This window comes from Panthera leo, chromosome A3 (assembly GCF_018350215.1).
Source record: "Panthera leo isolate Ple1 chromosome A3, P.leo_Ple1_pat1.1, whole genome shotgun sequence".
In the NCBI taxonomy this organism is placed as follows: domain Eukaryota; kingdom Metazoa; phylum Chordata; class Mammalia; order Carnivora; family Felidae; genus Panthera; species Panthera leo.
The window spans coordinates 22372285-22397545 of NC_056681.1; the positions used below are offsets into that span (position 1 = coordinate 22372285).

Here is a 25261-nt window from a genome sequence, read left to right on the forward strand (position 1 = left end):
TTTTTTTATTAGGTTGAGCACCTTTTGATGTCTTAAAGCTGTTATTTCCTTTTCTAAGTATTCAAATCCTTTTCTCATTTTGAGGATGTTAAGTCTTTTTCATGTTGATTCATAGGAACTTTTATATATTGACGAAATTAGTCTTTGGTCTGTTACTTTGTTACAAATTCAGTTAATATCTGCAATGGTCTAACCACATGAGTTTCACTTTTGTCTGTTGCATTTCAAATTTTAGGACCATAGAAGTAACAGTGTGATTGTACATGGAAATTAATTCATGATTCTCTATTCCGGCATCTTATTTTTTAAATCAAATACACAGAGAAAAATAGTTTCTGAAATGAAAAAAATGCTTAGAAGTCCTTAGGTGCATTTTTAAAAAATGTTTATTTATTTTTGAGAGAAAGGGGGGTGGGGAGAAGCAGACAGAGAGGGAGAGAGAGAATCCCAAGCAGGCTCCACACTATGATGCTTAGCCAACAGAGACACCCAGGCACCCCTTAGGTGCATTTTTTTAATTAACAGAGCTAATCAATAAAAGCAGGTAATAAAAAAAGTATCTTAAGTATCATAGCAAACATACATGACAGTCTATCTCCTTTATAGCATACATTTTATTTATTAGGTTATTTTTTGGAATAAGTACAAAGTTCGAAGGATACCGAAGATACACAGTAAAAGGTAAATTTCCTTATTTTTATCTCACCATTATTGAATTTCTCTTTCCTTAAGCACTACAGTTCTTATATTTTTCAGTTTCTTATACATCCTTCCAGAGACATCTTATATGGATGTGTGGGTACATGTAATCTTCAGTCTGTTTGCTCTAAGTAGACCCATTCCTAATCTCAATTATTCAATGTAAATTCATGCATTTAAGAATTAACTATATTGACGGGGCTAACGTTTTAAGATGTGGAAGTGAAGATTAGCGTCAGGTGTTTCTGGTGCGGTAGGAAAATAGTAAAGGAAATAGTAAGTTACAATGTTATTTGTATGGAAGTTTCACATATTTTTTTCCCTTGCATTAGTTGTATAATTTAGACATTATGGTTATTGCCATTTTACAGATGAGGAAACAGGCTCAGAGAGGTTAAAGAACTTGCCAGAGAGCACAGAATCAGTAAGTAGCATTACTAGGACTTAAACTCAAGTCTCTTGATTCTAATTCTCTGTACTTTCTTTGGTAGCTCCATAGGGAACAGCCTTAGCTATTTCAAAGTTTCTCTAAACTGAATGAGGAAATTGAAATGAGGCAAGAAGCAACAGGTATAATCTCACCAAGACTGTTTGCTATTACTGTCTTTGAATGTTACATACATCTCTCTCATATGGTTTGATTTTCCATCAGGTTCCTCTGCTTTGGGCTAATATCTGGGGTGATTTTTAGTTAATAATGTTCAGCTTCCCTGGGATTAAGGGTGAGCAAGATTATTCTAGGTATGCATGGGTTCAGGAAACAAAAATGATCATAAGTTTTGGTCCTAGGTAGAATTAAGTCTGTGTCAGGGTAATCTCTTAAAAGAAAACTTAAAATGCCGTCCTGAAATATCTTCTTGTGACCAAATTGAGTGCGCTAGACATAGATTTTGATGGATAAAGACCTTAGAATTACATTTTTAAGTTAAATTGGACTTTTTGGCTTCTTGTTTCCTTATCCAAAGTCCAAAGGAAGAGGAGCAAAAATCACTTAACTGCCCTTGTGAGCAAGACTGGTACTACTTTCCTGGGAGGGACCCAACTCACGAACCACCACTTTAGTTTTTCTTTTCAGGAACAAGAATAGGAAGAATGACGAGGTCAGGTTATGCTCCTCCCCACAATTATCAACTGCTTTTTTTTCCGACAGTTAAAAGGTTAGGTGGGTAGTTTTTCATTAGAGGAGCATGTGTGTGCACACCAAGTACCTGCTTAGGGCACAACATAGCTGGGGACGAAAAAATAATTTTTTGAAAGAATTACAAAATGAAATAGCCATGTTGGAAAAAACAATCAGAACTTTGTTACACGTTCTTTTTGTTTTTTGTTGGTGTTGTACTTATTTTGTTTAGAATTGTTTCTATTTTAAATTACATCTGGAGGAGGTACACGGTAAATGTTTTAGTTTTGGAGCCTCTAAAGGCCTTAAGAGGTTCTGGACACATGCTCTGGAGAATTCTGAAATATTAAACACCAGGGAGGCTAATCATAGGGCCCTATCACACAGTGGAATCAAAGCAAAGACAACTTTCACAATGTATCTGGATTCAGTACCCATACTTCATTCTCTATTCGAAATTCAGTGTAGTGTTAAATGGGAATACCACTGGATAATAAGAAAAAATAAAAACCAACATGAATCCTGATAAAAAGCAGGGAGAGCATACTGATGAAAGAAAAAAAAAGCATGTAGGTGAGGCTGGATGTGACAGACATGTCCCCAATGCTCAATGCTGAGCTGTCTAAATCTGATTCAATTTATAATAGTGAACCCCTGAAGAGTTCTGAGAAAGAAAGTGACATGGTGTAAATGTTGCTTGAGAAAAACTGGTCTAGTAACTAAACATAAGATGGATTGGAAGAGAAAACAAAATGTTGAAAGACAACCAGAAACCTGGTGGAGGAGGAATCCACAAGATTCAGTGACTAGGTGTAGGGCATGGAGTGGTGACTAAGAGGGAAGCATGGCTGGTTTTGCCGGGGCAGGGGGGTTGGTGACTACGGCAGTACTGTTTATTGAAAAGCAATGACATAGTTTAGTTACAGTCCAAAAGAGGAGGAAAAAAAAGAGTACTGTTTAAATAATGCTTTATTTCATAAGGGAAATAAAGGAACATAAAGAGTTTTTTCCTTTCATCTTGGCCTCACTGCCAAGGCATGTACTTTCTAATAATTCGGTTTAGAACATTTGAAAGAATTACAACATGGCAAAAGAAAGTCATAAAAGTAAGTCATTGATGGGGCGCCTGGGTGGCTCAGTCGGTTTAAGCGTCCAACTTCGGCTCAGGTCACGATCTCGCGGTTCGTGGGTTTGAGCCCCACGTCAGGCTCTGTGCTGACAGCTCAGAGCCTGGAGCCTGCTTTGGATTCTGTGTCTCCCTCTCTCTCTCTGCCCCTCCCCCGCTCATGCTCTGTCTCTCTCGCTGTCTCTCAAAAAATAAATAAAACGTTAAAAAAAAAAGTAAGTCATTGATTTAATGTAAAAGGTGACAGATCAGGTGAATCAAAAGATAGGAGATGAAAGTGGAAGGCTTTACATAGACAGGATAGGACTTACTGAAAATCCAAAGTTAGAGCCTAGATCCAGTCGTAGAAAGAAGGAAAAATGTGTGTTTCCCAATTTTTCTTTGCTGGATGACATTTGAATGGTGCTGCTTTTGTTTCTTGGATCATTTTTAAGCCAGCAGCGCCCCTCAGTTCAAGTCTGGATGTTCTGAAAGTCACATCAAAGGAAGAATCAGTATCTTGCACAAAGCAGGCATTCAGTAGACATCGTGGAATGAAGAAATTAAGGATTTTCAGGACTCAGTATACATGAAGTGAGAAAAGAATCAGGAGAATCAAATCCAGTAGCAAAGATGAAATGGGCTAGAGTCCATATGCTGCAACTCAATGAAAGCTAAACTACTAGAGAAATGAAAAATGAGGCAGTGAGTCTCTGGTTTGGTTTGTAATTCCTGAAGCTCTTTCCTTTTATCTTGGTTTCTTTTGAGGTCAGAATCACCCTCTGCAGTTTAGATCTGGATAAAAAAGTGATTAGTTATGACAAAGGCAAAAAACTTGACATTTCTCAGCTCTTGTGATCCTATCCAGGACCAACTATGAAAGCCAGGATCCCATGGGGCAGAGTTAGTTTTATTCTATTTTTCCTCAAAAACTTACGACCAAAATGTTTGCATTTGACAGACCAAGTGATATTTCTCAACAGTTGTTCCAAACAAACCTTTACCACTCTCAACTCCCTACTGCATGTTGCTCTACTTTGCACTCAGCAGAGCACAGTTCTGCTTAATCTAGATGTAAGGTGATAACCTTGCAGACAAGAGCTACCTAGAAAAAAACCCAGGCTCTGGATTCTTGGGTTGGCCAGCTTTTCCAGGGCCTGGCTAAATCAATGATCTCTTTATCTTCAGTCTCTCTCTGCCTGCCCCTGTTGCTGATTATTCACATACTTGTGTTTCCCCTATCCTAGAAAATTCCCTTCCTTTTGCCTCTCCACCACAAAACTTCTTAGAAGCTTTTATTTCCTACTTCCAACTTTCTGACCTTCCTCCCTTTAGCCCCTCAGCCACAGTATTCTGGCTTCCACTCTCACCGTGCCAAAGAAAACTGCTCTGGCAAAGGTCACAAAAAACATGAATGATAAGATATGAGGTCTTCTTTGAATTCTATTTTAATTCTCTGCGGTGTTGGCCTCTATGGAATACTTCTTTCCTGGCCTCTGAGATACCACTCCTTTATTTTTATACCTGTTTAGAAGTTTAATTCATTCATTCCTCAAATTCTGCCCATCTCTGAAATGTAGGTGTTCCTAAAGGTTCTACCCTGGAATCTCTTCTCATGCCAACACACCCCCTACCTGCTCTGTTAGCATCAGGAATTGCCTGAATATTCCCAATTCCTCATATCCGGGCTGTCCCCACTCCTGTAGCTCTCTCCTCAATAAGCATAGGTTAATCAGAAAACAAATGAGCCACTACAAGACGAATTTCACCCATTAGCTCCACTAATCCTGACATTTCTTTACTGACACACCCCTTGGCACTGGAGACAGACCTCCCCTCAACCACCCATACCAGCCCTCTAAGTAAATAAAAACCAATGGGAGGAGATTCTCTGTGCAGACACTATGTGCCAACATTCCCTCCAGAGATAATGAGATGGTCCTAAAGTCAGCTGCAGTAGTAGCTTCTAGAAGGAAGGAGAGAGTTGGAAGTACCACATGGGTGTTTCAGTTTGATTTTGAGTTTGAGGGGTAAGAGGAGTTTGAGTTTTTCTCCTTTGAGACCTGGCTTGCAGCTGGTTCCCAAATCCCACCCCTCTGCATGTGTGGACAGTATAGAAGACTGAGAAATTGTCAGGAGAGAGGAGAAAGGGGCTACCTTCCAGGTTCCAACAGCCTCCTCTTAAACTTCCTGCAAGCATCCCAAACACAGCTGCTCTGCGACTGAGCTCATCCCTCTGCTTGCACTCCCATTCCAGGAAACCGCATCACCTTTCACCCTCTTGGCCTAGATGGAAACTTCTGTTTGGGGGGGGGGGGGGGGGGGGGGGACTTCCCTTGTTATGCCCAGAATTCGTGAGCCCCAGAATTCGTGAGCCCCAAATACCGCCAGGGAGCCGAGTCCGATATAAAAGCAAAAGAGCCTTTATTCGAGCTAGCTCAAGCTCAATCCCTTACCTGCACCGACGCAGCGGTGAGATACCAGGGAGAGAGATCGAGTTTCAAAAGGACAAAGGTTTTATTGGGGCCTAGGGGCAGTTGGTGAAGTAATGGCTATGGCCTCAGCCGATTGGCTGGGGAAGGGTCCGAGTCCTGTTAGGCAGGTGGGGGGGGGGGTTACTCAAGGGGAGGAGGTGTGGTCAAGGTGAAGGACACAGAACAAGATGGAGTCCGCCGGCATAGGCCCGCCCTTTCACCCTCTTTAGCAGTGTCCCATTCAGTCCTGAGGCAGCGACCTCTCTTCAGACTGGCTCCTTCCAATGCTGGGCCAGCCCCCTGCCATCTCCATACCTCTGGTCTCTACCCCATCCAATCTGTGTCCCACTGTAGCCAGAGGGACGTTCTCAGAACATATATGGATCACTCCTTACCTCCTTTCATTAAAACCCGCCACCGATGGGGCGCCTGGTGGCTCAGTTGGTTAAGCGTCTGACTCTTGATCTCGGCTGAGGTCATGATCTCACAGTTTTGTGAGTTTGAGCCTCGAGTCAGGCTCTGCGCTGGCAGCACGGAGCCTGCTTGGTGCTTGGGATTCTTTCCCTCCCACTCTCCGTCTCAAAATAAATAAACATTTGAAAAACACACTGACAATGTCTAGGCTTTCGGTGGGGCTTATGAGGTCCTTTGCAACCTACCTTGACTTGTCTTCCATTTTCATCTCTGGTGACTCCTTCCCTCACCCAAGCATCAATGGACATTTTGTAATTTTTCAAGTACTATGAGCCAGGCACTAATCTAAACATTGTAATACTGTGAACATGGAAAAAAAAAAAAAAAAAAAAAAAAGGCCCCCGCTTTCATTCAAGTCACATTTTAGTAGGAAGAGCCAGTGAATAAACAAGATAATGTCAATTGTGATATGGTACTATGAGACAATGAAAAGGAGTGTTGGCTGGAGGGTCAGCTATTTTACATACAGTGCTCAGGAATGGCCTGAGAAGTTTACGTTTAGTTGAACTTGAACCAGGAGGAGGAGCCAGACAAGCAAAGACCTGATGTTGAGTATTTGGGGCTCTTTGAACAGCATGTGAGAAAGGCCTTGAGGCAAGAACTAGCTTGACAGCTTGGCATTTTCAAGGTTCCAAAACAAAGCAGTTAGGCTGCACCTTATTATATACTCGTGCGGGGGCAATGAGGTGAGGCCAGATCACAAGGAATTTGGATACTATTTTAAGGGCAAGAGGAATCTTTGAAAGATTTTGAGTAGAGTGACATGCTCTGGATCACTCTGGCTCTTCCTGCAGAAGGGGTTTTGGTGGAGCAGAAGGGGAAGCGTGGAGACCCGTTCCGTGCCTTAAGGCTTATGCTCAGGCCATTTCTAAGCCTGGAATGACTGTCTTGACTAGGACGGTTCCCAGGGTCATTGATTACTGCAATTCTCTCAGCCCAGGTCTAGCCTGGTTTAGCAACCGAGAAGAGACAAGGAGTGGTTCCCTGACATCCCTGCCTCTCCAGCCCTTCAGTCATTCAACAGACCACTCACTGGCCGCTGGAGACAGGAATCCCGAGGCCTCCCGCTGTCACGAGACCACTTTTTTCAGTTCGTGCCTCGGTCTCTTATCAAGGGGCAAGTCTGAGACGAAGTTTGGCGAGGCAGTGGAAAACACACGCCCATGGGTTAGTGGTACAGAGGAGGCTTCTCCCGAAGACGATCGAGGAGATCACCTCACAAGAGACAGCTCCGTCGAAGCCGAAGAGCAGCCGAGACCCGGGCAGCGCCGCGGCCGTCAAGGCAGGATATGGACTACAATTCCCAGCAGCCTCTGCGCGCGGCTGCCGATCCCTCCGCAACAACTTGCTGCGCTGGCTGTGCCCCTCGCAGCCCGACAAAGACCACGCCCAAGGTGTTTTTGTTTTTGTTTTTTTCCCCAGGAATTGAGATCCATCTTCTTATCACACATCTCCAGAGAGAGGCCACTGGGCGCCCTGTAGGAGAAACGGACTTTTTTGAGGGGAAACGCGGATGCAGACTGTCGGAGAGACGTCGTGCTAAAGTCACCGACTTTCGCGCGCTTTGGCGCAGGGGGTTGTGGGTAGCGCGCCCAGAAAACGAGAAAGGAGCCGGGGGGCCGTGGCTGCGCTGCCCGCAGGGCCTGAGGGGATGTTCGAGGACGAGCCCCACGCTGAGGGGGCGGCGGTGCTTGCCGCCGCCGGAGAGGCGCTGCAGGCTCTGTGCCAGGAGCTGAACCTGGACGAGGGGAGCGCGGCCGAAGCCCTGGACGACTTCACCGCCATCCGGGGCAACTACAGCCTAGAGGTGAGCGGCGGCAGGTGGGGCGGCCGGACCAGACCCCTGCCAGGCCCCACCTTCGCCCCGCCCCTACCCCACCCTGTGGGGCGGTGGGAGTTTCCCCGCCGGGAAGGGTCGCTGCCCAGCCGGGAGCAGAGGAGTACGAAGCTGGAAGGGCGGGTGTAGACCAATCTATCCGTTTTCTTTCTGAGGCGGGAAACCGAAGTCCGGAAGAGGAGCGGAGGGTCACACGTCACTCGGGGGTCCCCTAGACTCCAGACCAGCTTCCCTCCGCCCCGTCGAGCGCCGCAGACGTCGTGATAGTGCCCGTAAATCTGTTAAAAAACCAAATGCCATAATGGTAAAAGCTAAAGTGAAGTTAATGCTACACCACTGCCCAGCTCTTTAAATCTGTTGTCTCACTTAGTTCTCACCACGACCCTGGGAACCCGACCTGGGATCGCCATTCCACGAAAGGGCTTAAGCTTTGGCCTCCACCCTTTGGCCTCGTCCGGGCGGAGGTGTGGGGTGCTCGCTTTGAAGAAAGGCTCTCAGCCCCAGCTTGCTCCTGTGTCCGTATCCTGATGCTTAGCACAGGGCCTGGTTCTGGATAAAATAAGTGTAAACCATCATTAGATTCTTCCCAACCATTCTTGCATTGAGTCCTCCCCCACCGCCCTGTGAATATGGCAGGGCCGAATTATACCTGCTTTCCAGGTAATAATATCAAGGCCCAGAGAAGGGTCTTCCTCAGGGTCGTTCTGCTAATTATTATAGGAATCCAGACAAGGAATGCAGTGTAGAGATGGCGTTGCGGCGGAATGTATTTCATTATATTTAAATTCAGAGGTTTTGTTTCATGATCCAAGGGGTCTAGACACACACACACACACACACACACACACACACACACAGTGCTCCACCGACTCACCACCCAGTGAAATAATTAATTGGTGGGTTCAGAAGCATATAGTTGGATATTTGAAATTGAGTATGTGTGTCTGTATATGAGGGAAAAATACCTAAGAGACACTCTTCGTATGTGTCTACGGTAGGACTATTGCAGACTGGATAAAGGACAGTGACCTGCATCCATGAGTGGCATGACTGGAAAGCTGAAGGAGGAATAAGAAAGGGAGATTATGAATTATGGCCGCTCAGTGAAAAGAAACTAATTTCTAAAAGCCCAAGACAGTGTTTCCGACATCCCAAGTCCTCTTTTGGTCTGTCGCTGAATAAGCATTTACTGTGCAAACTGGTCAGGGCATTAAACTGGACACCTCTTTCAGATTCTTGAACATGCCAAGTTTCTTCCCACTTGTGTACTTTCTTCACGCCACACCCTCTGCCTGGAAACTTTTCCCACTCACCAACAGGCAAAGTGGAGAACTAAATCTCCAGTTAGGGGAAGTTAATCAGGACATCTTGAAGGTTTGATTTAGAGAGCACAGATCTGTGAATTAAGATTTGGTGAGGGTTTATTCTGTCCAGAGTCTTTTATATTCTTCCTCTTCTTTTATTTTTTAAATTAACTTATCTATTTGAGAGAGAGCACGAGCAGGGAGGGGCAGAGAGAGAATCCCAAGCAGGCTGCACACTTACAGCGCAGAGCCGGAATCAGGCTCCATCCCACCAACCATGAGATCATGACCTGCACCCAGAAGCAAGAGTTGGACACTCAACCAACTTAGCCACCCAGCCGCCCCTCCTTTTTTTTTCTCTTTTGTTTGTTTTCGGTGAAAGACTCTTAGAGTAGGTATTTTCATAGATCTACTGGTTTTTATAAGGCAATCTTTAAAAAAAAATTTTTAAGAGAGAGATCATGCACGCAAGCAGGGGAGGGGCAGAGAGAGAGAGGGACAGAGGTTCTGAAGATGTGGGGCTGGAGGGACTGAGATGTGGGGCTGGAACACGTGAACTTCGAGATCATGACCTGAGCCTAAGTCAGACACTTAACCAGTTGAGTCACCCAGGTGCCCCTCTGTTGTTAAGAAGCCCTGTCCCCAGCTTCCTGCCTGTCAGTATGCCTGACAACTTCCTGCTTACATTTCTCCCTTGCCTTTCCCTCTTACATTTTGGTGTCTCCCTCTGTGAATCCTTCTCTGACCTCCACTTAACATCAGTTATTATGCTATAGTCTCTCACACTTTATCTTCGATTCTTACAGCATGTCTCATCAATTATAGATCATGGTTTTCTGTTCCTTTTCTTAACTCTAAATTTGTAATTCAATGAGGTCAGAAACCATCATTGCATTTCTAAGGTCTAGCATCAGAATAAATAATAAAGATGACTTTTTTCTTTTCTTTTTTTTTTTTTTAGGAAAAAGAAGCAAGAATTTCAGTACTTATTTTCTTTATCTCTATGGTGTTTTCATCTAGTAACCTGTATCGAATGGCTCTTTTTTTTTTTTTAACGTTTATTTTTAAGAGAGAGAGAGAGAGCATGCGCGACTGGGGGAGGGGCAGAGAGAGGGGGAGACACAGAATCTGAAGCAGGCTTTAGGCTCTGAGCTGTCAGCACATAGCCCAATGTGGGGCTCAAACCCACGAAGCACAAGATCATGACCTGAGATGAAGTCAGATGCTTCACCGACTGAGCTACCCAGGTGCCCTTCCAGTGGCTCTTGTAATACTTGGATGCTATTCCCAAATAATTGGTTAATCAAGGCTTCTAAAATTATCCAAACTTAAGCTTACTGCCTCATTTAATACCTTGAGCAAATAAGATTTCTCACTACTTTAAGGTAGTAACACTGGGCTTTAACTCTATTGGTGCCCACCCCATTTCTGCCCACCCCTTTTGGATTACTACAAGAAATCTTTCCATGTTTTTATCCTTCTAGAATCTGGTCTTAAAGAGGATCTGTAGAATAGTAAATAGGAACAGTAATATGTTGTGCTGTATTGTGTCTAATTCTTAAACCTTAAAATCCATATATAGTTCAGTAGTAAACTTATAAAGTGATTTTAAGGGGCACCTGGGTGACTTAGTCGAGTGTCTGACTCTTGATCTTGGCTCAGATCATGATTTTACGCTGTTTGTAGGATCAAGCCCTATGTCAGGCTCTGCGCTAATGCAAAGCCTGCTTGGGATTCTCTCTCCCTCTCTCTGCCCCTCCCCCACTGGCATGCATACTCTCTCTCTCAAAATAAATAAACTTCACAAAAAGTAATAGGGATGCCTGGGTGGCTCAGTTGGTTGAGCATCTGACTTTGGCTTGAGTCATGATCTCGTGGTTCATGGGTTCAAGCCCTTCATTAGGCTCTGTGCTGACAGTGCAGAGCCTGGAGCCTGCTTCGGATTCTGTGTCTCCCTGTCTCTGCCCCTCTCCCATTCGGGCTCTGTCTCTCTCTCTCTCTCTCTCTCAAAAGTAGGTAAACATTAATAATAATAAAGTGATTCTAACTTGGGAGATATCTCAAGTCTAAAGCAGACAAGTGTTGAATTACCAAATGTCATCTTTTTTATAGCATTATAAATTGAGATATCTGCTAAAATAGGCTAAATTACTATTTTAAAGATTGGGTAAATATGGGTGCTCGGGTGGCTGAGTCAGTTGAACATCTGACTCTTGATTTCGGCTCAGGTTGTGATCCCAGGGTTGTGGCTTCAAGCCCTTTGTCAGGCTCTTCACTGAGCGTGGAACATCTTCAGATTCTCCCTCCTCCTCCCTCTCTCCTTTCCTCCTCCTCTCCCTCCTCCTCCCTCTCGCCCTCCTTCTCTCCCTCTACCCCACTCCCCTGCTCATGCTCTCTCTTTCTCTCTAAAATAAAAAATTTTTTTAAAGATTAGGTAAATAATTCCCCAAATTTTTACCTTACAAAAATGACAGTCTCCTTTATGTTGCTTGAGATAGATATGAACTTTTTATGTGTCTCCCTGGCCATCTTTCTACTCAGTACTTTCCTTTCTCTGACAAACTGGTTAAAGAAGAAACATAAAATTAACATGGTGGAAAGGAACTTAAGCATCTTCAAGGCCATGACTCACCGGTGTTATAAAATTGAGAAAGCCAGTGCTGAGAAATTTTAAGAGAACTCTTTGTATAATATTAGATTTGGGGTATAGATGAAAGATCTGTTTTTAGACTAATGCTGATTTAGCATCTTACACAGGACTGATGTAAGGAGTTTTATACCCATTACTGCAAAACTAAGCTTCGTGACCTTGGGCAAATATCTTCATCACTTTGGCCTGTTATATACATAATGTAAGATCAGACAATTCCAAGATCTTTTTTTGGTTCTAGAATTCAAGCATTTTAACATAATACATCCATTTTACTGTTTGTCTTTTGCCTGCCAGGGAGAAGTTATACACTGGTTGGCATGTTCGTTATATGTTGCATGCCGCAAAAGCATTATTCCTACTGTTGGGAAGGGTATCATGGAAGGAAATTGTGTTTCACTTACCAGAATACTACGTTCAGCTAAATTAAGGTAAAGCACTTTGATTTTTCAAACACTGTTTTATAAGTCCTAAATTTAGCTTTAGAATTTAATTTCTGTTTAACTCTATTCCATTTTAAGTTTGTTATCCTATAGGTCTCCTTTTCCAATTCTCACATTATTCCATTGCCCCTTTTCCTCAAATTCTGACTTCAGAGGTCTCTGTACTAAATCTTTTTTATCTGTAGCTTTTTTTATTAATTTTTTTAAATTTGGAGACAATTTCAAGCTTTCAGAAAAGTTGCAAAAATAAGGAAAGTAGAAAGAACACCCAGATACCCTTGACCCAAATTCACCTATTGACATTTTACTCCATTTGCTTTGTCATTTGATCTTTCTCAAAAAGTTTTTCCTCAACTATTTCAAAGTAAGTAACGTACATTATAGCCCTTTGTCCCTAAATAGTTCAGTGTATAAACTTAGATAACTACAACAGTTATCAACTTCAGCAAAGTTAACATTGATACAATAATTTAATCTATTATCTCTATTCTAGTTTTATTAGTTGATCCAATAATGGTCTTTATAGCAGCTTTTTAGAAGAACAATTTCCAATCTAGGATCAGTTATTACATTCACTTATCATGTCAGTTTAGTTTCCTTTAATCAGGAATATTTCCACAGCAAGAATATAGTCCACAACCACCTTACCCCCCACTTTTAAAAAAAAAATTTTTTTTAATGTTTATTTTTGAGAGAGAGAAAGACAAAGTGCTAGTAGGGGAGGGGCAGAGAGAGAGGGAGACATAGGGTCTGAGTAGGCTCCAGGCTTGGAGCTGTCAGCACAGAGCCCGTTGTGGGTCTCAAACTCATGAACTATGAGATCATGACCTGAGCTGAAGTTAGATGCTTAACCAACTGGAGCCACCCAGGCACCCCAATTACCTCCTCCTTTTTAATAGATTACTCCTCATTTTGGATTTGTCTCATATTTTCTTATACTTAGAAGCAAGTTACATATCCCCAGATAGAAAACTACATAAGTAGTTTTGTGTCTTCACTATATTACATCTGGAGGCACAATATCCACCTGCTTCTCTTTGGTGATGTTAATTTTGATTATCTGCTAAAGGTGTTGTCTTGTTTTTCTACCGTATAGTTAATATTTTTTACCTTGCAACAGGTAAGCAATCAGAAGGTCTTAGCTATAGCTTTTACTTGCTCTAGTATTAATCATGTGGAACTATTTGCCTGGATACAAAACAAAAGAAATGGAGTGAACCAGATATAGATGGTAGTGTTCTCAGTTTCTGGGATTTTCTACCCATGACAAGACTACTTGAGGTTGTTGTCTATTTGCTGTCATGGGTTTCCAGCATGGAAGAGAAACAAACTTTGAAAGACCTATCCAGGGAGAGCAATTAGGTTTCAATTCATGCTAAATTAAAAACCAAAATTTTTTTTTCTCAGAACAATTTTAGTTTTCGTAAGTGGAAAAATAGTGCATTAAAGACAAAATTTTTCCCTGAAGGCAGTTTTTAAAACTTTAATAGGTATCAATTTTTGTCATTAGTGATAAAAATAAAATGAAAGTATAATTAAGATTGAATTCACATAATTTTTTTAATTGAGCAGAATATCCCTCTTCATTGTAATATAAAATAATCTGACTTTTCTATCAGTGTTTCTCATTATTGACCATATAAAAATTTTTAAATATTTAGAATATTAGGTTATTGGGGAAACTGAACCAAAAAGAAGAACTTAAAATTTAGAGCAGTATAAGTATATGGTAAAAATTTCAAATAACGAAAACATTCTGGAGATGTATGGTGGTGATGGTTGCACGTTGGGAATGTACTTAATGTACACTTAAAAATGGTTAAAATGGTAAGTTTTCTGTTATGTATACTTTTACCATCATTTTTTAAAAGGTTCACAAATTTTCAAATAATACAGAAGGTTTAAAAATGTAAAGATACCTCTTTCTTTTTTTTCCTCATTCCCCAGAATTAACCACTTAAACAATTTACTGTTAATAACTTATTAAACAGAAAAAAAAGCCTGTTTTTTAGTGTTTTCGTTGTTTTTTTAAAACATAAATGCAATCCCACTATGTATTATTTTGCAGTTGCTTTTCTTAATATTCTGGTAATCCTTCCATATCACCATAAGTAGCTCTTCCTTACTCTAGGATTTAGGGTGTAAGGATGTTTCATATAGTTAGCCAACCCCTTATCAATGACCATTTAGGTTGTATCCAGTTCTTTGTGGTAATACACAGCTGAACATCATTGTGAAAATGTATTTCCGCTAAATTTCTAAAAATGTAGCGAAGGGTCAAAAGGTACTAGTTTTTTTAATGTAGATTGATAGAAATTAAAAAAAAAATTTTTTTTAATGTTTATTTTTGAGAGAGAGTGAGCAGGGGAGGGGCAGAGAGAGAGGGAGATAGAGAATTCAAAGCAGGCAAAGCCTGTCAGCACAAAGCCCAGCGTGGGGCTTGAGCCAACCAAACTTGACATCATGACCTGAGCCAAAGTCGGGCACTCAACCAACTGAGCCACCCAGGTACCCCTGATATAAATTTTTTCAGGTGTCAGATTCTGAACTACTAAAAGAGCATAGACCAGCTTCATCATGTTCAGACAAATAAAAAAGAATTACAAGTGATGTTATTATTTACATTGATTTATAATAATTTGGGCTATTTTCACAGTTTGAACTTTAAGGATAATTTTAAATGATTAAATCCTTTTTTTTTTTTTTTTTTAATGTTTATTTATTTTGGTCATGGGGGAGAGAATCCCAAGTAGGCTCTGCGCTGTCAGCACAGAGCCCTACATGGGGCTTGGTCCCACGAACCATGAGATCATGACCTGAGCCAAAGCCAAGAGTCAGACATTTAACCGACTGAGCCACCCAGGTGCCCCTGATTATTCTCATCAAATATTGTTCATAAATCATACTGCAAAATACTGTGCAAATGTAGATTCTAGATGTACATGTAAAACTAGAAAATTTTTATTGAGAAATTACCTGTATGGTAGGCACTTACTATATACTAAGGGTTTGTATTTTTTTATTCAGTTAATCCTCACAGTTAATCCCATGAAATGAATTTCATTTTACAGATAAGGAAACCAAGTCACCAAGAACTTAAATTACTTCCCAAAGGTTATACCCCTAGTAAGTGGCGGAGCCTCCCAAGTCCATGCTGTATTACATATGCATCCAGCCACAAATATTAGTATGTTTGTTTTGAACTGTATGTATATATTCAGCCTCAGTTTGTGAAAAAACTTAACCAAAGCAACTTTCAACTTAAAATGAGTTCCAACTAAAAATTTATTTGGCTATTAAGTGTAATATTAAAAAATAGTTACTGTTATATAATTTGAATTTTTATTTTGTCTGCATCTTATTGTATTAAGTATTGAGAAGTAATTTTTCCACATTTTTCACAAGTTTTTCAATAACTTGCGATTTAAATCAAGATGACATTCATTCATTATTTTCATGTTATAATAGAACCTGAATGAATATTTAGTTCATGAAAATTTTTTTTTCATAATTTTAATTGGAACATTGATGCTGTTAACTTTTTACACAATAATTTCTTTTTTATTTTTTGAGTGCCAGTAAAATTCAGTAGTGTGCTGCTATTGGGACGTATGCCCCATGTTTACCATCCCTACTCTATATTTGTTTTAGGGTGTGTGTGTGTGTGTGTGTGTGTGTGTGTGTGTGGTAAAATCTACATAACAAAATTTACCACATAACCAATTTTAAGTGAATATAGTTCGGTGGCATTAAATACATTTACATTGTGCAACCATCACCACTATCCATCTCCAGAACTTTTTCAGTTTCCCAAATTGAAACTCTGTAACAATTAAACAACAACTTCCTTCTTCTCCCTCCTCCTAGCCCTTGGCATGTGTCAGCACTTCATTCCTTTTTATGTCTGAATAATATTTACATTGCATGGATATATCACATTGTGTTTATCCACTTATTAGTTGATGGATACTTGAGTTCTTTGTACCTTTTGGCTATTATGAATAATGCTGCTATGAACAGTTGTGTACAACTTTTGGAGACATATATTCATTTGGGGGGTGGTGTATATGTATGAATGGAATTGTTGGATCATATGGGAATTCTATGTTTAACCTTTTGAGAAACTGTCAAGATTGTTTTCCAAAGTGCACGAGTTTACATTCCCACCAGCAGAGCTTGAGGGTTCCGTTTTACCACTACCCTTGCCAATACTTGTTATTATTTGTCTTTTTTATTATGGCATTCTAGTAGGCATGAAATGGTATCTTGTATTTCCCTGATGGCCAGTGATGTGGAGTTTCCTTTCATGTGCTTTTTGGAATGATGTTTTCTTTACAACAGAATCCCAATGAACAGGATAGTTTTGAAAGCTGTCAAGTTTACTTTGCTTCTTATTTTAGTTTTAAAAATCATAATCCTCATTTAAGTAATAACAATGCTGTAAGGTTGTTTTTTTTTTGTTTTCAGACATTTGATGTACTTTGTTCCACGATAGAACAGCCATTTTTGGGATAACAGTAAATACAGTGGATTTATATGGGGATGTGTTAGTCAAGCCCCTTGTTTATAAAAAAAACAGATACTAACTACCAACTTTGGCTAACTTAAGGAGAAGAGAAATTTACTGAAAGGATATTGAATAGCTGACAAAGTCTTTAGAATGACTTGAAAAAATAGACTTGGAAAATGTCCAGGAACAAAAGGAGCCTGGCTATAGCGAAAAGCATATCACAAAAATTTATCTAACAAGGACATGACTTGCATGATCATCAGTACCATCCCTGGACATTGCGACTGTATTTGCCCCTGAGAGCTAATTGATTGTAAGAATTAATCAGTTGTTGTGTTCTCTGTGCCACCAGCTCCATATTCAAAATCCCAAACATACATCAAAGACCTCAGGTTTTATGCCTTCACCCTAACTTCCAGTGAAGGTGATCTACCTAGCAGATGGCAAGATTCAAAATTGGGGAATTCCTCAAACAAAGGAAAGGATTTCACATGCTGAGCATCCCTGCCTCCCCAAACAAAGTCTCCTACAAGAGACTATAATCTGTCAGCCCAAATAAATATTTAGCAACCTGGCAATAATGTTTTTTGCTATTGTTTATAATCTTTTTTAAAATATTTATTTAATTTTGAGAGACAGAGAGAGAAAGCCAAGGAAAGGCTGAGAGAAAGGGAGAGAGAGAATCACAAGCAGATTCCAAGCTGTCAGCATAGAGCCTGACACGGGGCTCAGACTCACAAACCATGAGATCATGACCTGAGCTGAGATCACGAGTCAGTCGCTTAAGCATCCAACTTCGGCTCAGGTCATGATCTCACGGTTCGTGGGTTCGAGCCCCAGTCGGGCTCTGTGCTAACAGCTGAGAGCCTGGAGCCTGCTTCAGATTCAGTGTCTCCCTCTCTCTCTGCCCCTCTCCCACTCACACTCTGTATCTCTCTCTCTCTCTCTCTCTCAAAAATAAAGACTAAAAAAAAAAAAATTTGTAAAAAAGACTCTTAGAGTCTCAGATTTCAATCAGCATATCTGGAGTTTGGGTACCTGTGGACAATTAGCTGATGATGTCTTCTATCAACTTTTTTTTTTTTCTTAAAGTATCATTCCAGGGGCCCCTGGGTGGCTCAGTCAGTAAAGCATGCAACTCTTGATCCTGGGGTTGTGAGTTCAAGCCCCACGTTGGGTGAAGAGATTACTTTTAAAATCTTTATAAAAAAAGTATTCTGTATATAGTGCTAGACACTTATATGGACCTTAGCACTACATATTTTCAATCTAAGACCATACTAACATGGGGACATAAAAAATGTACCCATAATTGAATAAGCCAGAAAGGTGGAGTAATAATCATTAAGTGATTTTCTGGATATGTACTACCTTCTTCGTTTATATTTGGTGGTAGAACCACACATTGGAACATGAACACTTGAATTTTATTCCTAAACTGTAGCTGTCTGGTGCTTTGTGATCAACTTCCAGAATCCACTACTTGGGAGATTATGTCTGTCCTCAAACTAATTTTGTGAACTCAACAATCTGTTGGTATTTACTCTGTAATGTATATACAAATTACTGTCTAGGTGCTGTAGGGAATAAAAGAAGTAGGTAGGTGTCATTGCCCCTTGCTTAGAAGACATTGATGTAATGACCATAATTCAAAATCTACATTCCTATAGTGATTCTGGGAGTCAGAGTAATTTCATAGCACTTGGGAGCGAGATTTTTTGGTTGCTTTTTTTTTTTTTTTTTGATAAATTTAGGTTTTTAGATAAAGATTTGTAGGCGTAAATAAAATGTTAACTTGTCCATTGTATGGACTCCTTTTAAAGTTGCTTTTTTTAATTTGTTTAGCTTAATACAGTTTTTTAATAAAATGAAGAAGTGGATGGACATGTCAAACCTGCCACAAGAATTTCGTGAACGTATAGAAAGGCTAGAAAGAAATTTTGAGGTGTCTACTGTAATTTTCAAAAAATTTGAGCCAATTTTTTTAGATATATTTCAAAATCCATATGAAGAGCTACCGAGGTTACCACGAAGCAGGAAGCAGAGGTGAGAACCTTAATCGTTATATAATTGATATAAAAAAAACATAAAGCTTAGGAAATTTGCATTTTTAAAGTCTGTTTTTTACCATAAGAATCCATTTGTGGAAAAAAAATTTTAAAAAAACCCATTTATAATTACCGTATCTGGAAATTCAGGGTAATACTTATTTTTTTATGTTCTGATTATTTTGTGCAGACTAAAAAGGCTTATTTAAGTCCATTTAATGGACTGTAAATTGTCCTTTGTCAATGGAATTTTACATGTAATTTGACTTTCTAGTTATTTATGTTTGCTATTTCAATTTAAATGACAAATGTGGAGTGATATTTAGCAAATTAGTCAATTAAAAAGTACATTTTTTCTTTCTAGGAGGATTCCTTGCAGTGTTAAGGATCTCTTTAATTTCTGTTGGACCCTCTTTGTTTATACTAAGGGTAAGGTGATACTTTCAGTGGTTTTACATTTCTACTGTGGGCACTGGTTATTTGACATGAGAGGTTTCTGGTCTTCGTGTCTTTTTTTTTTTTCTTACAAAGGTAATTTTCGTATGATTGGAGATGATTTAGTAAACTCTTACCATTTACTTCTGTGCTGCTTGGATCTGATTTTTGCCAATGCCATTATATGCCCAAATAGACGAGATTTGTTAAACCCATCATTTAAAGGTAATAACCTTATTTATTTTTAAAAATTCGTCATAGTTTTTAGAAAAAGTTTTGAAAGTTGACCATATTCTTCTTCCCCCTCTTTTGCTCTTCATACCCTATCAAACTAGGTTTACCATCTGATTTCCATACTGCTGACTTTAGGGCTTCTGAAGAACCTCCCTGCATCATTGCTGTACTGTGTGAACTGCATGATGGACTTCTAGTAGAAGCAAAAGGAATAAAGGAGCACTACTTTAAGCCGTATATTTCAAAACTTTTTGACAGAAAGGTACTGTACTTATAAGTGAATGGCTAAGATTTTTAAGGGTCAGTAGCAGGAGCCTCAAAGGCAAAAACAAGGTTTTAAACAAGTTCTCAGTGTTACAGGACTCAAGGTCCAGATTATCAGGGTTCAGTCTCTGCTGTGATGTAGAATGCTGTGGTGCAGAATTGCCCTATAATCTTTTGTGGTGTGCAAACTGAGCTGTTAAAGACTGTGACCAACTGTATGTACTGTCAAGTAAATTCATAGGCAGAGGCAGCTGTAAGAGGCTCTGATAAAAGAATTACGAAGAACAGAACGTAAAAAGCAGGTCAGAATAAACTAATTTACTGCCACAATTTGAGTAACTGCTGAGTATTTTCTAAAGGTGGGATGATCTATAACAACTATAGCTTTAATTCCATATAAATAGAGCAGGAAATCCGTTATAGTTTTGTAGCTGCTTACAGGCTATCTGCATGTATTCTGGGTTTTCCTCTAGGTAATTCACTTAGCTATTTCTGTATTTATGAAATGGCTTATTCCTCTTGGTCTCAGTGTCTTACTTCCCAAACATTGAGCCATTTAATCCAGCTAGTCCTTGAGTTTTCTCTTTGGTGAAAAAGGGTTTTAAATTAGGTCATCACTGTGGTACCCCTCTTTGTAGATATTATGAGATTTTTCTTTAAGCATAAAGTCTTTCCTACATGGTGGCTCTTCTTTTACACAAACTTTTGTATTTAGTGTTATCTTTCTTCCAGAGTGTGTGTGTGTGTGTGTGTGTGTGTCGTGGCTCCGTATCTGTTTGTTAAACATTTCCAGCAAAGTAAACTTTGACAGGAACTCAAGGATTATGTCTTTTGTGCTCTGCAGCAGCAGCATACTAGTAGCTCTAAGGTATAATGACCATACATCTTGGTTTGCCTGGATTATCTAGTTTTGGGTTGTTGTCTTGGCATAATTATTATAGGACTTCATTTCACTCCTGAAGTATCCTGAGTTGGACAATTGTCCTTCTGCTCTTGGGCCACAGATATTTTGTTTGGCCTGTGTAGGACATTCTTTATTTTAATTTCATTCCATTTTAATTTACATATAAAGACTTTTTATGTGAAAATCTCTTTCAAAAATCAGAAGCTATGGCAAAACAGGATTGGAATATCTACATGAATTTCTACATGGGTAACTCTGATCAAGTTAAATGATGGCCACCTCTTTTAAGATGGGAAGTATGCTTTCTACCCTCTTCATTTATGTATGTTGAGCTTTGACCCCTGAAGGCATTTGAGTTTGCAACCCTGATGTATAGTAGTCTAAGCATAGTGTGGGGTACATAGAAAATATTATAAACAGTGTACTTTTCCTCTCTCACCAGCAACAGTACCTATATTCCCTTTGAATCTTTTTCTTGCCTGATACATATAATCATTCAATAAATGTTAGTTTCCCTTCCCCATAGACCAGTGTTTAAAATTGGACTGCTTTTGTCAGAATCACTTGGGGAATTTATATAAAATGCTGCCTCAGCTCAGAACTTGGGGTCCATCAATCTGCATTTTTTAGAAGTTCCCCTAAGTGCTTCTTATGTCACTAGAATTTAGAAACCACTGCCATAGGCCAACTTCAAAGTATTTTCAAAATGGACTTTAAACTTTTATTTGCACACTATATAGGTTTTACTGGTTTGAAAGAAATATTCAGTAATTCTCTTTTGTGTGTATATTATTTATAACAACTACCAATGTGAAAATTTAGATAAATGTCATGTTTTTGTATGTTATTGTGTTTAATTACATGTCACAAAATGACTTTTTCTTCCCAGATTTTAAAAGGAGAATGCCTCCTGGACCTTTCCAGTTTTACTGATAATAGGTAAGTATCTAACACTAATGGTATCTGTCATATTATAGGCTGTCAATAATGATTTATTGCAACTTATTAAGTGGAACATTATATCAAGTTAACTCCTTCAAACTCAAGTTCCTTCTGCATTAGTGATATTAACTAGACGTTGTTAACTAAGCCTTGTTGTCTTTACACTTATTTTAGGAAACCTTTGCCACTTAAAAGAGCTCCTTCCAGAGAAACTCATAAACAGACCCAATGACTTCTGGCAAATTCAGAATATATATATATTCAAAGCAACTATTGTTCTCTTAATCAGATCTCTTGATCAGATCTTAATTAGGTTCAGCTAGTTTTGAGATTAAGTTTGTACTCTCTTTTTGCTCATCTTTCAGAGTAATTTATTATCGTTATATATGTGAATGTGAAGCATGTCCATAATCAGATAAGAACCTTCAATATTGTTAGATGGGCAGAGTTAAAAATTTGAAAGTCATCAGCTTTTCCAGGTCTTGGAGTCTAAATCTATCTTGAAGTGAAGATAAATCCATTGTGGAGATGCCTAGCTGTTTCAGTTGGTAGAGCATGCCACTGTTGATCTTGGGATCATGAGTTCAAGCCCCATGTTGAGTGTAGAGATTACTTTAATAAATAAAAATTTTTTTAAAAAAAAGGTAAATCTGTGTGTAACTTAATTTTATTCTAGCTACTTAAAATAATTCTTGGGGTGCATGGCTGGCTCAGTCAGAAGCGCACAAGACTCTTGATCTCAGGCTTATCAGTTCGAGCCCCACGTTGGGTGTAGAGATTACTTAACAATAAAATCTTTAAAGGGGCATGTGGGTGGCTCAGTCGATTGAGTGTCTGACTTCAGCTCTGGTCATGATATCACAGTTCGTGAGTTCGAGCCCCAGATTCACTCCTGTCAGCATAGAGCCTGCTTTGGATCCTCTGTCCTCCTCTGTGCGCTTGCGCGCTCTCTCTCTCTCTCTCTCTCTGTCTCTGTCTCTGTCTCTCTCAAAAATGAATAAATACTAAAATAAAATCTTTATGGGACGCCTGGGTGGCTCAATTGGTTAAGCGTCTGATTTCAGCTCAGGTCATGATCTCACAGTTCATGGGTTCAAGCCCCACATCAGGCTCTGTGCTGACAGCTCAGAGCCTGGAGCCTGCTTCGGATTCTGTGTCTCCCTTTCTCTCTGCCCCTCCCCCACTCATGCTCTGTCTCTTCTCTCTCTCAGATAAACATTTAAAAAAAATTTTTTTTTTTTAGTAAAATCTTTAAAGGGGCATCTGGGTGGCCAGCGGGTTAAGCATCCAACTCTTGATCTCAGCTCAGGTCATGATCCTTTCTCTCTTTCTCTCTCTCAAAATAAATAAACTTTAAAAAAATAATTTAAAAAAATCTTTAAAAGTAAATAAAATAATTCTCTTTTCAGCAAAGCAGTGAACAAGGAGTATGAAGAATATGTTTTAACTGTTGGTGATTTTGATGAGAGGATCTTTTTGGGAGCAGATGCAGAAGAGGAAATTGGAACTCCTCGAAAGTTCACTGGTGATGCCCCATTAGGAAAACTGACAGCACAGGCTAATGTGGACTGTAATCTTCAACAACACTTTGAAAAAGTAATATAACTTAGCCTGGCCTCAGTCTTGAATGATCTTTTTCTCTCTGTGTGTGATTCTACTAACAACAGACACATCTTTCAAGTTAAATCTTGAGTTTCTTCTACTAATTTTTATTTTCCATGAAAGCCTTAAAAGGTAATTTTTAAAAGTGGCATTTAGGGGGCACCTGGGCGGCTCAGTCAGTTAAGCATCTGACTTTGTCTCAGGTCATGATCTCACAGCTTGTGGGTTCAAGCTCCACGTCGGGCTCTGTGCTGACAGCTCAAAGCCTGGAGCCTGCTTTGGATATTCTCTCTCTCTCTCTCTCTCTCTCTCTCTCTCTCTCTCTCTCCCTCTCCCCCCCTCTCCCCCCCATCCTCCCTCTCTCCCGCTACCCCTCCCTCCCTCTCCACCTCCCCCTCTCACACTCTGTCTCTCAAAAAATAAATAAACGTTAAAGAAAATTAAAAGTGGCATTTAGTATTACCTCATTTCTTGATGCTTTTCATATTTTTGATGTATTTTCCCAGAATGCCTGGACTTTTCAGTAGGGTATGTGTCTTTTGACATAAAGAAGGGTTTATGCTTTCTTATCATTCTTTGTATCACTTTAGCCACTTGCTTTAAAATTTAGTTTCCTTCTACCCATGACAAACTATGTGCTTTCCCTGAACTTTAGCCATACAACTCTGGGCTTGATTGTGAATAGTGAAGGCTTAATTCTGTATTTATGTGTAAAATGGGTTGGAGAATGAGGTCAAATGGAAAACTTACTGGTCTAGAAGGTAGAAAACCTGTTTTAGACCAAGCCTCTTCCGTTAACTTTATCAGCTTCAACAGTTTTTTAAACTTTTCTGTGCCTGTTTCATATGTAAAGTGAAAATGTGTATATTTCAAATGAGTATTATGATAAAATGAGATAATAGGTAGTAAGTACTTTGAAAAAGTGTTTTTTTGAATGTGAGGATGTTATTAGCATTATATTGTTAAAAATTTGGTGGATAACCAGAGGAGGGAGGAAAAAAGTACTACTAAATATGAATAGAGAAGGTGATAAATACACTGAATTAAACACATAATGAGGGCAAGGTAACTTTTTAAACTTTTTAAAAGATTTTTCTTTTTTGACAGAAAACATCATTTGCACCTTCTACCCCACTGACAGGACGGCGATATTTACAAGAAAAAGAAGCAGTCATTACTCCTGTTGCTTCAGCCACTCAAAGTGTGAGCCGGTTACAGAGTATTGTGGCTGGACTGAAAAATGCACCAAGTGAACAACTTATGAATATTTTTGAGTAAGTATAATATTATCTTTCTAAATAAATTTTAATTACAAGGTATGTTGACCTAAAATCAGATGGAAGTACCTATTAAAGTTACATAGAGATATTATTTCATAATATTATAGACCTTAAAGTTTAAATAAATACATCTTAAGGTTATTTAGCCCTGACATCCCACTCTTATATCTACCCCTAAGTTATGCATTAATTGGTTTTCTTCTTACATTGACTTTAAATGGGTTCAGTCTAAATGTTCATCAAGTGGGAGACAATACATATTGATGGTGCAGCAGTAAATGGAATTTTAATGCAGTTGCTTAAGATAAAGAGGCATGTGTCCTAGTAAAGATGGTAAATAGAAGCCAGATCAGAGAACTTTCTTTCCTAATACTTAGTGAAAGAAGAGAATAGTAAAAACCAGCAAACTACTTACTAGCAGCAACCAAATGAGGAGAGGGATATGATTTCATGCTATAAATTTCCAAAATGATGGTAAGGAAAGGAATGGATGGTTCTTATATGCCCATCTCCAAGAAGCATTACTAGGGAAAGAAGATATGTTGATGGATCTTGAGAATGTTTGTTAATACCCCAGATGTAGAGAGAAACAAATGAGGTTAGCAGGAAAATGAGTAAAAGGTCATAGATACCTTCCCAGGTGAAAGCCCCTATATTCCACCACCAAGATCGCAGCAGAAATATGAAAAACTCCCAGGGCCTGTCCTTTTCCAAGGTTCCATACCGATTTGGGGTGAGATCCTAATCCTAATAGAACTAGAAGATATCTCTGACTAGATATAGTGAACCCTGGAATAGGGATATTTAACTAAATCTCGGAAGAGTAATAAGCAAAGCCCTGATCTTCTAACAAAAGCTGAACATAACACCACCTGAGCTCTCTTCTACTCCCCAAACCTTTAGTTTACAGAAAAGTAGACAGAACAATCCTAACCT

The 25261-nt window shown here is 39.5% G+C and overlaps 1 protein-coding gene across 6 annotated transcripts in view; it reads left to right on the forward strand.

Annotated features, from left to right (window-relative positions):
- Positions 1–7436: 7436 nt before the first annotated feature.
- The window catches only part of RBL1 (RB transcriptional corepressor like 1), a 64946-nt gene continuing 47121 nt past the window's right edge, over positions 7437–25261 (forward strand). For 5 of the 6 annotated variants that reach the window (XR_006200463.1, XM_042931024.1, XM_042931023.1 and 2 more), the window contains exons 1-9: positions 7437–7679; positions 11961–12094; positions 18462–18662; positions 19029–19093; positions 19196–19324; positions 19435–19595; positions 21391–21440; positions 22853–23039; positions 24153–24319. Coding sequence is in view for 5 of the 6 variants with exons in the window: in XM_042931024.1 (XP_042786958.1) it covers positions 7524–7679; positions 11961–12094; positions 18462–18662; positions 19029–19093; positions 19196–19324; positions 19435–19595; positions 21391–21440; positions 22853–23039; positions 24153–24319 (1250 nt within the window). In the remaining variant the exon portion in view is untranslated. Of the gene's footprint in view, positions 7680–11786; positions 11866–11960; positions 12095–18461; positions 18663–19028; positions 19094–19195; positions 19325–19434; positions 19596–21390; positions 21441–22852; positions 23040–24152; positions 24320–25261 lie in introns of those variants that run through there. The other variant, XM_042931026.1, reaches the window with a different exon arrangement.